General features: G+C 39.8%; 1 protein-coding gene across 3 annotated transcripts in view; it reads right to left on the reverse strand.

Moving 5' to 3' along the window:
* LOC126237448 (sialin-like) overlaps positions 1–12957 on the reverse strand; it is a 191648-nt gene that overhangs the window by 13798 nt on the left and 164893 nt on the right. For all 3 annotated transcript variants that reach the window (XM_049947578.1, XM_049947577.1, XM_049947579.1), the window contains exons 5-7: positions 9668–9888; positions 8641–8787; positions 716–848 (exon numbers count right to left, since the gene is read on the reverse strand). In XM_049947578.1, coding sequence (XP_049803535.1) covers positions 716–848; positions 8641–8787; positions 9668–9888 — 501 coding nt within the window. The remainder of the gene's footprint in view (positions 1–715; positions 849–8640; positions 8788–9667; positions 9889–12957) is intronic.

The following is a 12957-nucleotide window of genomic DNA, read 5'->3' on the forward strand; positions in this document are numbered from 1 at the left end:
ACTGATGTTTTCTAAATGAATATTCAGGCAATGTGACAGTCAAAATTTCCAGCACGTAGTCTATAATTGACATACTGCTAATGATATATTTGGGCAGGAATAGCTGGATAAAAATTATACAGAGTTTTTATTCTAACTTTCAATGAAAATAATCAGTTGAGGAATAATTTTAAATTTTAGCAGTTTTGTGTCTAACTGAAGCCAAATTAGGAACTTTGAACTTACATAGAAGAACTACTACTTATAATGTTTCCGCCCTCCCATATCTTAAATACAAATTCAAACTTTAATCAAAGAAATTTTGTTTCCCCATTCTCCTGTTTACTGAAACATTGTAAGTTGCAGACAGGCATAACTAAAAAAACACATGTTAGCTTTTGGCCATAGCCCTTGTCATAAAAATAAAAACACACACATTAATTCACACAAGAGAGCACTTTTCATGCACACATCCTTGCTTGGGTAAATGAATGCATGTGTTTCTTTTTTTTTTATTCTGGTCTGAGCTACCACTGCAGTCATGTGTGCATGAGGTGTGTTTGCTTGCGTGAATGAATGTGTGTGTTTCTTTTTTTTTTCTTTTTATGACAAAGGCTGTGGCCGAAAGCTAATGCGTGTCTTTTAGCTGTGCCTCACCGCAACTTAACATGAACTCTTTATGGTAAGTAGCAATCTATCTTTTCCTACACTAATAAATGAAATACTTGATACTTACATACAGCCGATCCAAGTTTTCGAATTCCTGTTTTTGACATGATACCTTTTCGCAACATTTTGTCACTTATGTGAGACAACACTAATGCCACAATAATGCGGCAGACATGTGGAATCCCAGACAGAAGCCCAGTCTGAAATGTAATGGAAAGGACCAACTGTATTATTTTGTCACAGTTTACATTTTCAGGAGTTGCCTTTAACTGACATGTTAATCCAGCCATTAGATTACCCAATTGCAAATAAAATGATTCTGATAAAGGCTTTTAAAGTAAAGTGTGGAATTTTTATGTGCTTTGGAAAGACAATGAAGGATTTGACATAACTATGCAGGGTGGTTCAGGAGGAAGAGTGAATATTTTAGGAGACAGTGGTATAGACTGATTTGAATGAAGCATTCCATATAGCATACGTCAAATTTTCAGTAGTTACAGAAATACAGCTGTTAGCATGTAACTAAAACAAATACTCACAGAAGGTTTTACACAAAGGCAAGTGATTAAACTCAAAGTTTATTTTTATAAATTCCAGCTCTAACTTCAATGCACTTTCAAATTCTCTTGACAACACTCTTCTGAGGTTGTCTTGGCATTTTCTTATGAGAGAAGCACTATTCATAATCCAAACAATTAATTCATTTCATGTGTTTTGTTTTCTTTGTAGACTTCCCATTCAACCATTCCCACAGGCAAATATCTAAAGTGGTAAGGTTCGAGGACCTTGATGGCCAAGAAATCTGACCATTTTTGTCAATCCATATACTAGGGAATGTTGTGTGAAGATGATGTGTCAACTCACAGTTAAAATGTGGAGGTGCCCCATCAAGTTGGAAGAACATACCCACCCTTGTAGCCATAAGAACCTCTCCCAACAACACTGGAAGCTCATTTTCAAGAAAGTCTAAAAAAGAGGGCTCTGTGAAATGATGCGACAATAAAATAGGTACATTCAACTGATTGCCTATTGTGCCTCAACATACATTTACAGAGAAGTGAGCTTGAAAACGTATGTCTATCAAAGGCATATGCATTTTTGTTTGGCCACCGATGGGAGTTTAGAGTGTTAGTCGTACTGTTATAATTGAAACTGGCTTCATCACTAAACAATATTAATGAGATTACTTGGCAATTTGCAATTGACCAACAATTGAATTCAAACCAGCTACTTTCATCTCCTTGTTAAAGGTGTTCAGTCCACTGTAAATGATAAAGACAGAAGTTGTTTAGCTATAATATCCACCATATTCTTGTATGTGGAACACCGATACATGTAGAAATTCTGTGTGTGCTTGTTTAAGGACTAAATTCTACCAGCTGAATAATGTATTCTTCATCCACACACAGTTCATTTGCATGTCCAGATGAGATATGGCTGCTGGAAGCTACACCAGTCACACACAATTTAGTGAAAACATGAGTAAATACCACTGAATCTGACATACCGTGATGAGGAAATCATCTACCATGTTCTCTACAAGCAAAAGCAGCGTCTCCATTACAAAACCCATACAGAAATACTTTATTAGCATACTCAGAATTTGGAAATGTCTATGGCATGCTTCAACAATACAGCAGAATTGGTCAGCAAACCACAATTACAATCACAGTAAAAAAATTCAACTATGTAAACTCATGCACAGCTTTGTAACTTCAAAACAAGAATGACATTTGATATACACTCCTGGAAATGGAAAAAAGAACACATTGACACCGGTGTGTCAGACCCACCATACTTGCTCCGGACACTGCGAGAGGGCTGTACAAGCAATGATCACACGCACGGCACAGCGGACACACCAGGAACCGCGGTGTTGGCCGTCGAATGGCGCTAGCTGCGCAGCATTTGTGCACCGCCGCCGTCAGTGTCAGCCAGTTTGCCGTGGCATACGGAGCTCCATCGCAGTCTTTAACACTGGTAGCATGCCGCGAAAGCATGGACGTGAACCGTATGTGCAGTTGACGGACTTTGAGCGAGGGCGTATAGTGGGCATGCGGGAGGCCGGGTGGACGTACCGCCGAATTGCTCAACACGTGGGGCGTGAGGTCTCCACAGTACATCGATGTTGTCGCCAGTGGTCGGCGGAAGGTGCACGTGCCCGTCGACCTGGGACCGGACCGCAGCGACGCACGGATGCACGCCAAGACTGTAGGATCCTACGCAGTGCCGTAGGGGACCACACCGCCACTTCCCAGCAAATTAGGGACACTGTTGCTCCTGGGGTATCGGCGAGGACCATTCGCAACCGTCTCCATGAAGCTGGGCTACGGTCCCGCACACCATTAGATCGTCTTCCGCTCACGCCCCAACATCGTGCAGCCCGCCTCCAGTGGTGTCGCGACAGGCGTGAATGGAGGGACGAATGGAGACGTGTCGTCTTCAGCGATGAGAGTCGCTTCTGCCTTGGTGCCAATGATGGTCGTATGCGTGTTTGGCGCCATGCAGGTGAGCGCCACAATCAGGACTGCATACAACCAAGGCACACAGGGCCAACACCCGGCATCATGGTGTGGGGAGCGATCTCCTACACTGGCCGTACACCACTGGTGATCGTCGAGGGGACACTGAATAGTGCACGGTACATCCAAACCGTCATCGAACCCATCGTTCTACCATTCCTAGACCGGCAAGGGAACTTGCTGTTCCAACAGGACAATGCACGTCCGCATGTATCCCGTGCCACCCAACGTGCTCTAGAAGGTGTAAGTCAACTACCCTGGCCAGCAAGATCTCCGGATCTGTCCCCCATTGAGCATGTTTGGGACTGGATGAAGCGTCGTCTCACACGGTCTGCACGTCCAGCACGAACGCTGGTCCAACTGAGGCGCCAGGTGGAAATGGCATGGCAAGCCGTTCCACAGGACTACATCCAGCATCTCTACGATCGTCTCCATGGGAGAATAGCAGCCTGCATTGCTGCGAAAGGTGGATATACACTGTACTAGTGCCGACATTGTGCATGCTCTGTTGCCTGTGTCTATGTGCCTGTGGTTTTGTCAGTGTGATCATGTGATGTATCTGACCCCAGGAATGTGTCAATAAAGTTTCCCCTTCTTGGGACAATGAATTCACGGTGTTCTTATTTCAATTTCCAGGAGTGTATTTTTTTTAAAATAAAAAGTAGCAATGGGAGTACCAGCATATGAAATGAAAACTCACCTTTGTAACCAGCTGTATCTGTGTAGCTAATAAAATTGGACATACATTGTATGAAATGTTTTATTCAAACTATTCTACACTACTATCTCCTAAAATATTTACTGTTACTCCTGAAACACCCTATATAGTAGACTGTGAAAGCAATGATTCCAGAATGTTATGGAATACTTAAATGCATATCTTTTTATTTTATAGTATTTATTTCTAACATTTAAACAATGTCAGTTATAAGATTTTTGTCAGAGTGAATATTCTCACTTAAACATATGCAAATTATTAAATGCCTACTTCACTGTCTGATAATGCATTTATAATTGCACAGAAATGTTTAATCACAGAATTTGTTCCATGGAAGTACTATTTTGTTCTATTTTTTACAAAGGAGCTTAGATGGTGAGGGGTGATAAGCACAATGCTTTGCATAAAGAGTATGAAGTTTAAAAAAATAGGAAAAGTGAATGCTTAGGAAAAGTGAATGCTTAGGAAAAGTGTTGTACAGTTTCCTGGCAATTATTGCTGTACAAAAATTAATATTAAAATACAAGAAAAAGGTATTCTTTATCAATAATTTATTATTGATTTCTTTTCATATTTCCTGTATGCATAATTTGTCTCAATTCTTTGTCTGTAGAGCACATTTTTTAGTACAGTACTTAGCAATATTCTTTTTTAGGTTTGGAAATGAGAAAATGATGAAAATGTTATCAAATTTTGTGTTGTAGTAGAACTAAGGGCATCAAATTTGTGATAATTTTAGAGCAAACTTTTCACAAAAGGATACTAAATTGCAGTCAAGGGTTTAGGAATGATACAATTATTCCCAACAGAAGTATGCAAAATGTTTCCCATTTTAACATCTAGACCACAAATGAAAATATAGGGCTAAATTAAAGAAACTGGGCTTAATAACTACAGTGCCAAACAAAGAAGACTGCAGAAGAATAAGAATATGTAGGATATCTATTGTTGATGTAAATCAGTATTTAAGAATATTTTGGGAAAAGAATAAAAGTAGCAAAACACACTGAGGTGACAAAAGTCACGGGACAGCAATATGCACATATACAGGTGGCACTGGTATTGTGTACACAAGGTGTAAAACAGAAGTGCATTGGCAGAACTGTAATTTGTACTCACATGATTCATGCGAAAAGTTTGCTGACATGATCACAGCCACACAGTTGGAGCTAAACTCATGGGACACTCCATTTTGGAAATCGTTACGGTATTCAGTGTTTTGAGATTCATACTGTCACGAGTGTTCTGAGAATACCAAATTTCAGGGATTACTTCTCACCACAGACAATGCAATGACCATCAGCCTTCACTTAACATCCAAGAACAATGGGATTTGTGTAGAGTTGTTAGTGCTAACAGACACAAAACACAATGCAAAATAACCATTGTGAGTATCTTTACTAACAGCATGATGTCACTTGCAGTGCCTGTCCTGGGCTCATGACCATATCAGTTGGGTCCTAGATGACTTGAAAACCAGGGCTTGGTCTGGTGAGTCCCAATTTCAGTTGGTAGGAGCTAATGGTAGGTTTCGTGTGTGGTGCAGACCCCATGAAGCCGTGGACCCAAGTTGTCAACATGGCGTAGTGCAAGCTAGTGGTGGCTCCATAATGGTGCAGACTGTGTTTACGTGGAATGGACTGTGTCCTCTGGTCCAACTAAACTGATCACTGACTGGAAATAGTTATGATCATCTACTTGGAGACTGTTTGCAGCCAAACAACAATGGATGACAATGCACCATGTCACCAAGCCACAATTGTTCACGGCAAATTGTTTGAAGAACTTTCTGGACAATTTGAGTAAAGAAAATTTGGCCTACTAGGTCACCCAACGTGAATACCATCGAACATTTATGGGACATAATTGAGAGGTCAATTCGTGCACAAAATCCTGCACCACCAACACTTTCAGAATTGTGGATGGCTACAGATGCAGCATGGCTCAGTATTTCTGCAGTGGACTTCCAGTCACTTGTTGAACCCATCCCATGTCAAGCTGCTGCACTGCACTGGGAAAAAGGAGGTCCGACAAGATATTGGGAGATAACCCATAACTTTTGTCACCTCAGTGTGTACTGATTTTGGAATGCAAATGACAGTGTAGAAGCAGCAATGGGCTATTGTCAGTAGCTATCACTAGTGACGAAACAGATGCTCGAACTTCTCATCACAGGTAGCACAATAGAGATTCAGTGATATGAATTGAAGCTTCTTGACAAAGGATGACTAGAAACAGTGATAAATTCTATACAACATCTAATATATAAATAACTGTAACCAATAACATATAAAACTGTGTATTTCATTTGATATTCATAACAGTCACTGAACTGAACCGTTCAGATACAAAGAAAATGTGAGGTCATTTTTACTCATTTCTTTGATTATCATGATGCTGTTCTGCATGTATTCTTATCACAAGGTCATTTATTAAATAAGGACTGTTACATTTAAGTTTTCTGCAACTGTCCCATAGAAAAATTCACACAACTGTAAAGGAGTTGTACTTTCCTGCTGTAGTCTCGCAGGTAAAGACCGTATTGTACTGTCTGTTGATAATGGACAAAATTACCTTGTCAGCTAAGTGTGGGGATATCTGTGCTGATGCAGCATTTAAGAACTTTGATGGAAAACAGGTCACTCAAGCAAATTTCAAACTACAAACTGTCCACATACAAATAAAACATTTGCAGAGTAGTTTCTTTCTTTCCTTTTTGTATCTGTATTATGACAGGTTTCAACTGGAGTCACAAGAAAGACACATATGTGAAAATATTTTGAAGGCTATTAAATATTTCAGTGCACTATGCATTTATTGTTTATTGTGCCACTGAAAAGACAAAGGAAGATGTGCATATAAAATTTAGGCTGTATCTCATAACAGAACTGCTGAAAACTTGTAAGAAGAGACTGCAATGTAGGACTTTGTTTTGAAGATTGCTTCAAAGTGTAGAACATGGAAAATTTATTTTAAGTGTTCATCTATGTTTTAAAGGTAATAAAGTTCTGTTGATACAATTCCTGAAAATTCCATTAATTTTTGATAAATAATTTTAACTGAACAAGGCATTTCTGTGCCACCTGGCTGTGTAAATTACTACAGTGGGGTGGGCGTGAGCATAAAAGGATTAACAGCCAACTCTTTGTGACAACAGAAGCAATTACATAAAACCGTAGTGTGTGCTTGTTACTGCACAAGAAACTCCAAGCAACAACCATTTTTCAGACTAAGAAGGAATTTTTACGAATGTATCTTGTCTGATGGATAAATACAGAGTGATCTACACGAAATGGCCAGTTTTCAAGTAAACATCAGTATTTTGATTTTTAAGAAAAAACTTTTACTTATAACTGACTCTGTGCAACAATGAAAATGTAAATCGAATGAAAATAGCCCAATTCCTATCAGTTCTAATGTGCTGATTGTGAATGTCACAAAGACAATTCAAAATTAGCTCAAGTTTTCATTTTACACTGTTTTATTGCATTGAGATAATTATACATGCATTTTTATGTTAAGTTTAAAATCAAATATTATAATGCAAATCTTAAACATAATGCAGTGCTTCAGCAACCGTGAATTGTTCAGACAATAAGAAATTCAGCCTTGAAATGCCAGTGTTTTTTTTTTCTTTTTTTTTTTTTTTTTGTTAATGCCTAGGTTTTGATGCCAATAATGATATCTTCTTCAGAATCTATAAATTAACCCATACAGACATATATTAAACATTGAAATACATCATCAATCTAATGATTTCATAATAAGGAAAATCGTGATACAAAAATTAAATTATTTTGTGGGCCAAATGTTGGACATGTCACAGAATAAAACTAATACAGAATAAAGATGCATAATCATAAGATTATGTCTATCAATACTAAAAACAGTAAGGAAAACAGACAGAGCTACATCGGGCCAGGAATAAGGGTGACACGTAAGCAACAAGGAAACTAGGCGTTGCAAGCAGTTCCGCGGCGAGGCTCGGCCAGCAGCCAAGCGCATGCACTCATGCATGCACAAGTGCTGGAGACAAACTGCCTCAAAATTACTTAGTGCAACATAAATTGTAAACAAAATCTGACATGAAACAGTCCTGCAAATGGAAAAATGCCTACCTAAGGTACAGTACATTAAACAATTTTCCTAAGAACTAGCTACCAAATCAGAGCAAGAAAATTTACATTCAGATATTATAATAAGAGGGCGAAACCCCACTACAGTAACCAATAAATTAGTATGGGAGACACAGGCGTGCGAAGCATGAAATATCTTGAACATAAAACAGGAAAATTAAGAAACACCTTAGCAACAGGTGTCATTACCAGTACAATGCAAAATATATGGAGACACAATGTAAAAACGCACTATAATAAAGGGGCAAAGCAGATAGGAAACAGCATCGGCCATGAACCATGGAATTTATACACTTTCACTTCAAATTTGTTGTTCAGTGTAATCAAAGGTGAACATCATCTATTTGATTTACATTGTCGCTTATGAAGAATTACGTCATTCAACTACCAGCCATTCTATCACATACAATTTTCATCCTTCTGTCAGAAGTTACTTGTAACTTGGGCCAATAGGTGTTGGTCAGTCAAACCCACCTCTTGTTTATTGGCAGCTTTTAGCTCCATTTCAAAAGAAAAAGTTATAAGGTTACAAGTCTGGTGATATTGGCCAAATATTGTGGTAGTACTAAGAGTTTAGAACGATTGAACATTCATACACATTTTAAATATCACTTACCATATGTATGTTCCAGCCATGAATGAACTTGAAATAAGTTGGTGCCTGTGTCATAAGTGTGAACAAGCTCCATGTGCTACCCCACTGAGAGAAAATATTGAGCCACATTGGACCCGATAATAAAATTGCCTTCCAAGGTGTGGGTGCCTGTGAATAAATAATGTGAATAAGTCAGTCTAATAGTTTTCTTGAGTTATTCGAACCAATACTTCTTTTACAGTAAAGGCATGTTCTAACTAACAATAGACAACACATACAGTATATCAAATAATTCATTCATCAATACTCGTTGTGTAACAACTTGATAGAATTTATGAATGTATTTTTAAAATAAATCATTTCCTACACCATTTTACCTCTGGCCAAAATTCTGGACATAATGGTATTAATGAATAATATGTTGAATTCGTAATTAAAAATTACATGCAAATGCAGCAGTAATTTAAATTATATGAGGGTTGAATGAAAAATAATGCTTTCACCTCCGTTTACTGGGTTTGGATGGGAATATTTTAATAAATCAAACGCAAAAATAATCCTTAGAATGTGATCTTTAATTACCAATATTCACTTTTCCACATAATCACCAGCCAGTTGGATACATTTCTGCCAACAATGAACAAGTTTTCTGAAGCCATCACGGAAGAAGTCGACACACTGTTTCCGCAAACACAGCCTCACAGTTCTCTCAACGTCTTCATCAGAAGCCTTCAGAAGCATAGTGATGTCCCTGCAGACCATCTTTCATTGGCAAGGGGAGGGGGAGGGGAAGGGGGAAGGGGAGTGAGAGAGAACAGGGGAGGGGGAGGCACAGGGGGAATGGGAGGGGGAGGGAAGGGGGAGGGGGAGTTGAATGGGGATGTGGTGGGGAGGTGGAGGTGGAGGGGGAGAGTGAGAGATGGAGGGAGAGAGAGCTATTTTTGCCTCACTACAATTAATTTTTAACCCTACTTTGTGAACTTCTGTTAAATAACATAAAATGCAGTATAATGCATTCGCATACTGTAAAAATTGTGACCAGTATTACCTTTGTCTCAGACACTGATGTTCCCAAACTATCCAGGATGAGTTGCTTCTCCTTCATAGACACATAAGGATGCTCAGTAGGGGAATCATACACAACAAGCCACCAAATGATGAACCACAGAATTCCAATTCCACCAGTTGTGTAGAAAACAGAAGGCCAACCAAACCATGATATAAGCAGACCACAAAGTGGAAATGTTAGAGCTGTTCCTACAGAGCTTCCTGTGAATAAAGTACCATGTTCTTTGCATCATATACATTTACTTTCTGTTATTTCTTAAATTAGAAAGGGAAATCTTATTTCTATCCTTTTAAGTTTCCAAAACTGATGTAGGGCATTCACATCAAACAAGATGATACAATACAATGGTCAGATAGAACTCTGTGACCACTACCATATAAAAGAACACAGAGTGATGCAGTAAAAAACAAATAAGCATCATGAATATAGTGTAATTACTCATATCACCCTGTACACATCAAATGGGGAATCTGCCAATTTCAGCAACTTTAATAAAACAAAATTGTCTGCATCTACACCTACATCTGCATCTGCATACATGCTTCGCAAGCCACCATATGGTGCATGGCAGAGGGTACCCTGTACCACAACTAGTCATTTCCTTTCCTGTTTCACTCTTAGATAAGTGAGGGAAAAACAACTGTCTACATGCCTTTGTAGGAGCCCTAATTTCTCGTATCTTATCTTCACGGTCCCTACTCGAAAAGTATGTTGGTGGCAGTAGAATTGTTCCGCAGTTAGCTTCAAATGCCAGATCTCTAAACTTTTTCAGTAGTGTTCTTCAAAATGAATGTTTTCTTCCTTCCAGGGATTCCCACTTGAGCTCATGAAGCATATCCATAACTCTTCCATCCCTACCGGTAACAAATCTAGCAGCTCGCCTCTGAATTACTTTGGTGTCTTCTTTCAATCTGACCTGGTGAGGATCCCAAACACTTGAGCAGCACTCAAGAATAGGTTGCACTAGTCCTACATGCAGTCTCCTTTACAGATGAACCACACTTTCCTAAAATTCCCCAATAAACCAAGTCGACCACCCACCTTCCCTACCACAATCCTCAAATGTTCGTTCCATTTCATATTGCTTTGCAGTGTTATGCCCAGATATTTAAATGACATAACTGAGTCAAATAGGACACTACTAATTCTGTATCTGAACATCATGGGTTTGTTTTTCCTACGCATCCACATTAACTTATTTTTCTACATTATGAGCCGTTCATCACATCAACAAGAAATTTTGTCTTGGTCACCTTGTATCAACGAACTGTCACTTTTCTCCGACACCTTCCTGTACACAACAGCACAGATTGCTGCCCACCATGCCCTGTTGGCATGTCTAAACAATTTGGTGTACCTTCCATACAAATGATGGGAATTTTTGGATGTTAATGCCCTACTGTCACAATATCTATCAAAACTAAATAAATTATAGTAACAATAGTATAGCCAACAAGTGTTGGACATCAACAGCTCATTTAGTAAAGTGAGCTACAGAACTTCTCCACTCCCTAAAGCTTAACAGATAGCAATTTGTGTTACAGCTGTCACTGAAATATAGCGCTGGGTAGGACATGTTTGGTAACACATTGTTAATTGCACATTAGTAGGAAACAACAGTGTTTTCTCAGGTTTATGTTTAGGTAACAATCAGGAAAGGTAACATACTATCACTGGAAAGCAACTCAGTTACACTACATAGATACTGGCACTCTCAACAAGTTAAAGGCTTCTTCCCATTCTCCAGGGTCCATGAAACAAACTGGTTATGAGGGTAAAATTGTAAATCCAAAGCAATTTATGTGATATTCAATGTAACTGCAGTGTGTCCAAGAGATGCTTGAGCAACAATGGTATAGCTATCTTTTCGTGTTTCTTTGCCACTGCCTGAAGCAAAAGAAAGTTTCTTCCAGTCAAGTAGGGTTGCTTTACGAGGGAAGGCTAGCTAAAGCAATTCTTAAATACGCTCATTGTCATTGTTTGTGCTTCTGTGGACATTTTTGCACCATACACATGCCACTAATTGCTCCTGAACAGTGTAACTGTGTCCACTCACTTTAGCAGTAGCTTGACAAAACATCATATCGTTCAAGACATGAATAAATAACTGAAACAATGCAATACTGAAACAAAACAATACTTAAAACAATGCTTTTTATCAAATTCAGAATAATAAAACAATTACTTATTTCTGCAGTCAAGAGGGTACAGGGACTTCTTGAATACCCTATATATACAGACAGGAAAACTTTGTGAAAACAATAATGCAAAATTGATGGTTTAAGAAAAGCAATGTGAAATCAGTGACTTTCTTATACAAAAAAGTTAAGAGATCTGAGGATGACAGATATACACTCCTGGAAATTGAAATAAGAACACCGTGAATTCATTGTCCCAGGAAGGGGAAACTTTATTGACACATTCCTGGGGTCAGATACATCACATGATCACACTGACAGAACCACAGGCACATAGACACAGGCAACAGAGCATGCACAATGTCGGCACTAGTACAGTGTATATCCACCTTTCGCAGCAATGCAGGCTGCTATTCTCCCATGGAGACGATCGTAGAGATGCTGGATGTAGTCCTGTGGAACGGCTTGCCATGCCATTTCCACCTGGTGCCTCAGTTGGACCAGCGTTCGTGCTGGACGTGCAGCCACGTGAGACGACGCTTCATCCAGTCCCAAACTTGCTCAATGGGGGACAGATCCGGAGATCTTGCTGGCCAGGGTAGTTGACTTACACCTTCTAGAGCACGTTGGGTGGCACGGGATACATGCGGACGTGCATTGTCCTGTTGGAACAGCAAGTTCCCTTGCCGGTCTAGGAATGGTAGAACGATGGGTTCGATGACGGTTTGGATGTACCGTGCACTATTCAGTGTCCCCTCGACGATCACCAGTGGTGTACGGTCAGTGTAGGAGATCGCTCCCCACACCATGATGCCGGGTGTTGGCCCTGTGTGCCTCGGTCGTATGCAGTCCTGATTGTGGCGCTCACCTGCACGGCGCCAAACACGCATACCACCATCATTGGCACCAAGGCAGAAGCGACTCTCATCGCTGAAGACGACACGTCTCCATTCATCCCTCCATTCACGCCTGTCGCGACACCACTGGAGGCGGGCTGCACGATGTTGGGGCGTGAGCGGAAGACGGCCTAACGGTGTGCGGGACCGTAGCCCAGCTTCATGGAGACGGTTGCGAATGGTCCTCGCCGATACCCCAGGAGCAACAGTGTCCCTAATTTGCTGGGAAGTGGCG

The sequence above is a fragment of the Schistocerca nitens genome, chromosome 2, assembly GCF_023898315.1.
Source record: "Schistocerca nitens isolate TAMUIC-IGC-003100 chromosome 2, iqSchNite1.1, whole genome shotgun sequence".
NCBI lineage: Eukaryota > Metazoa > Arthropoda > Insecta > Orthoptera > Acrididae > Schistocerca > Schistocerca nitens.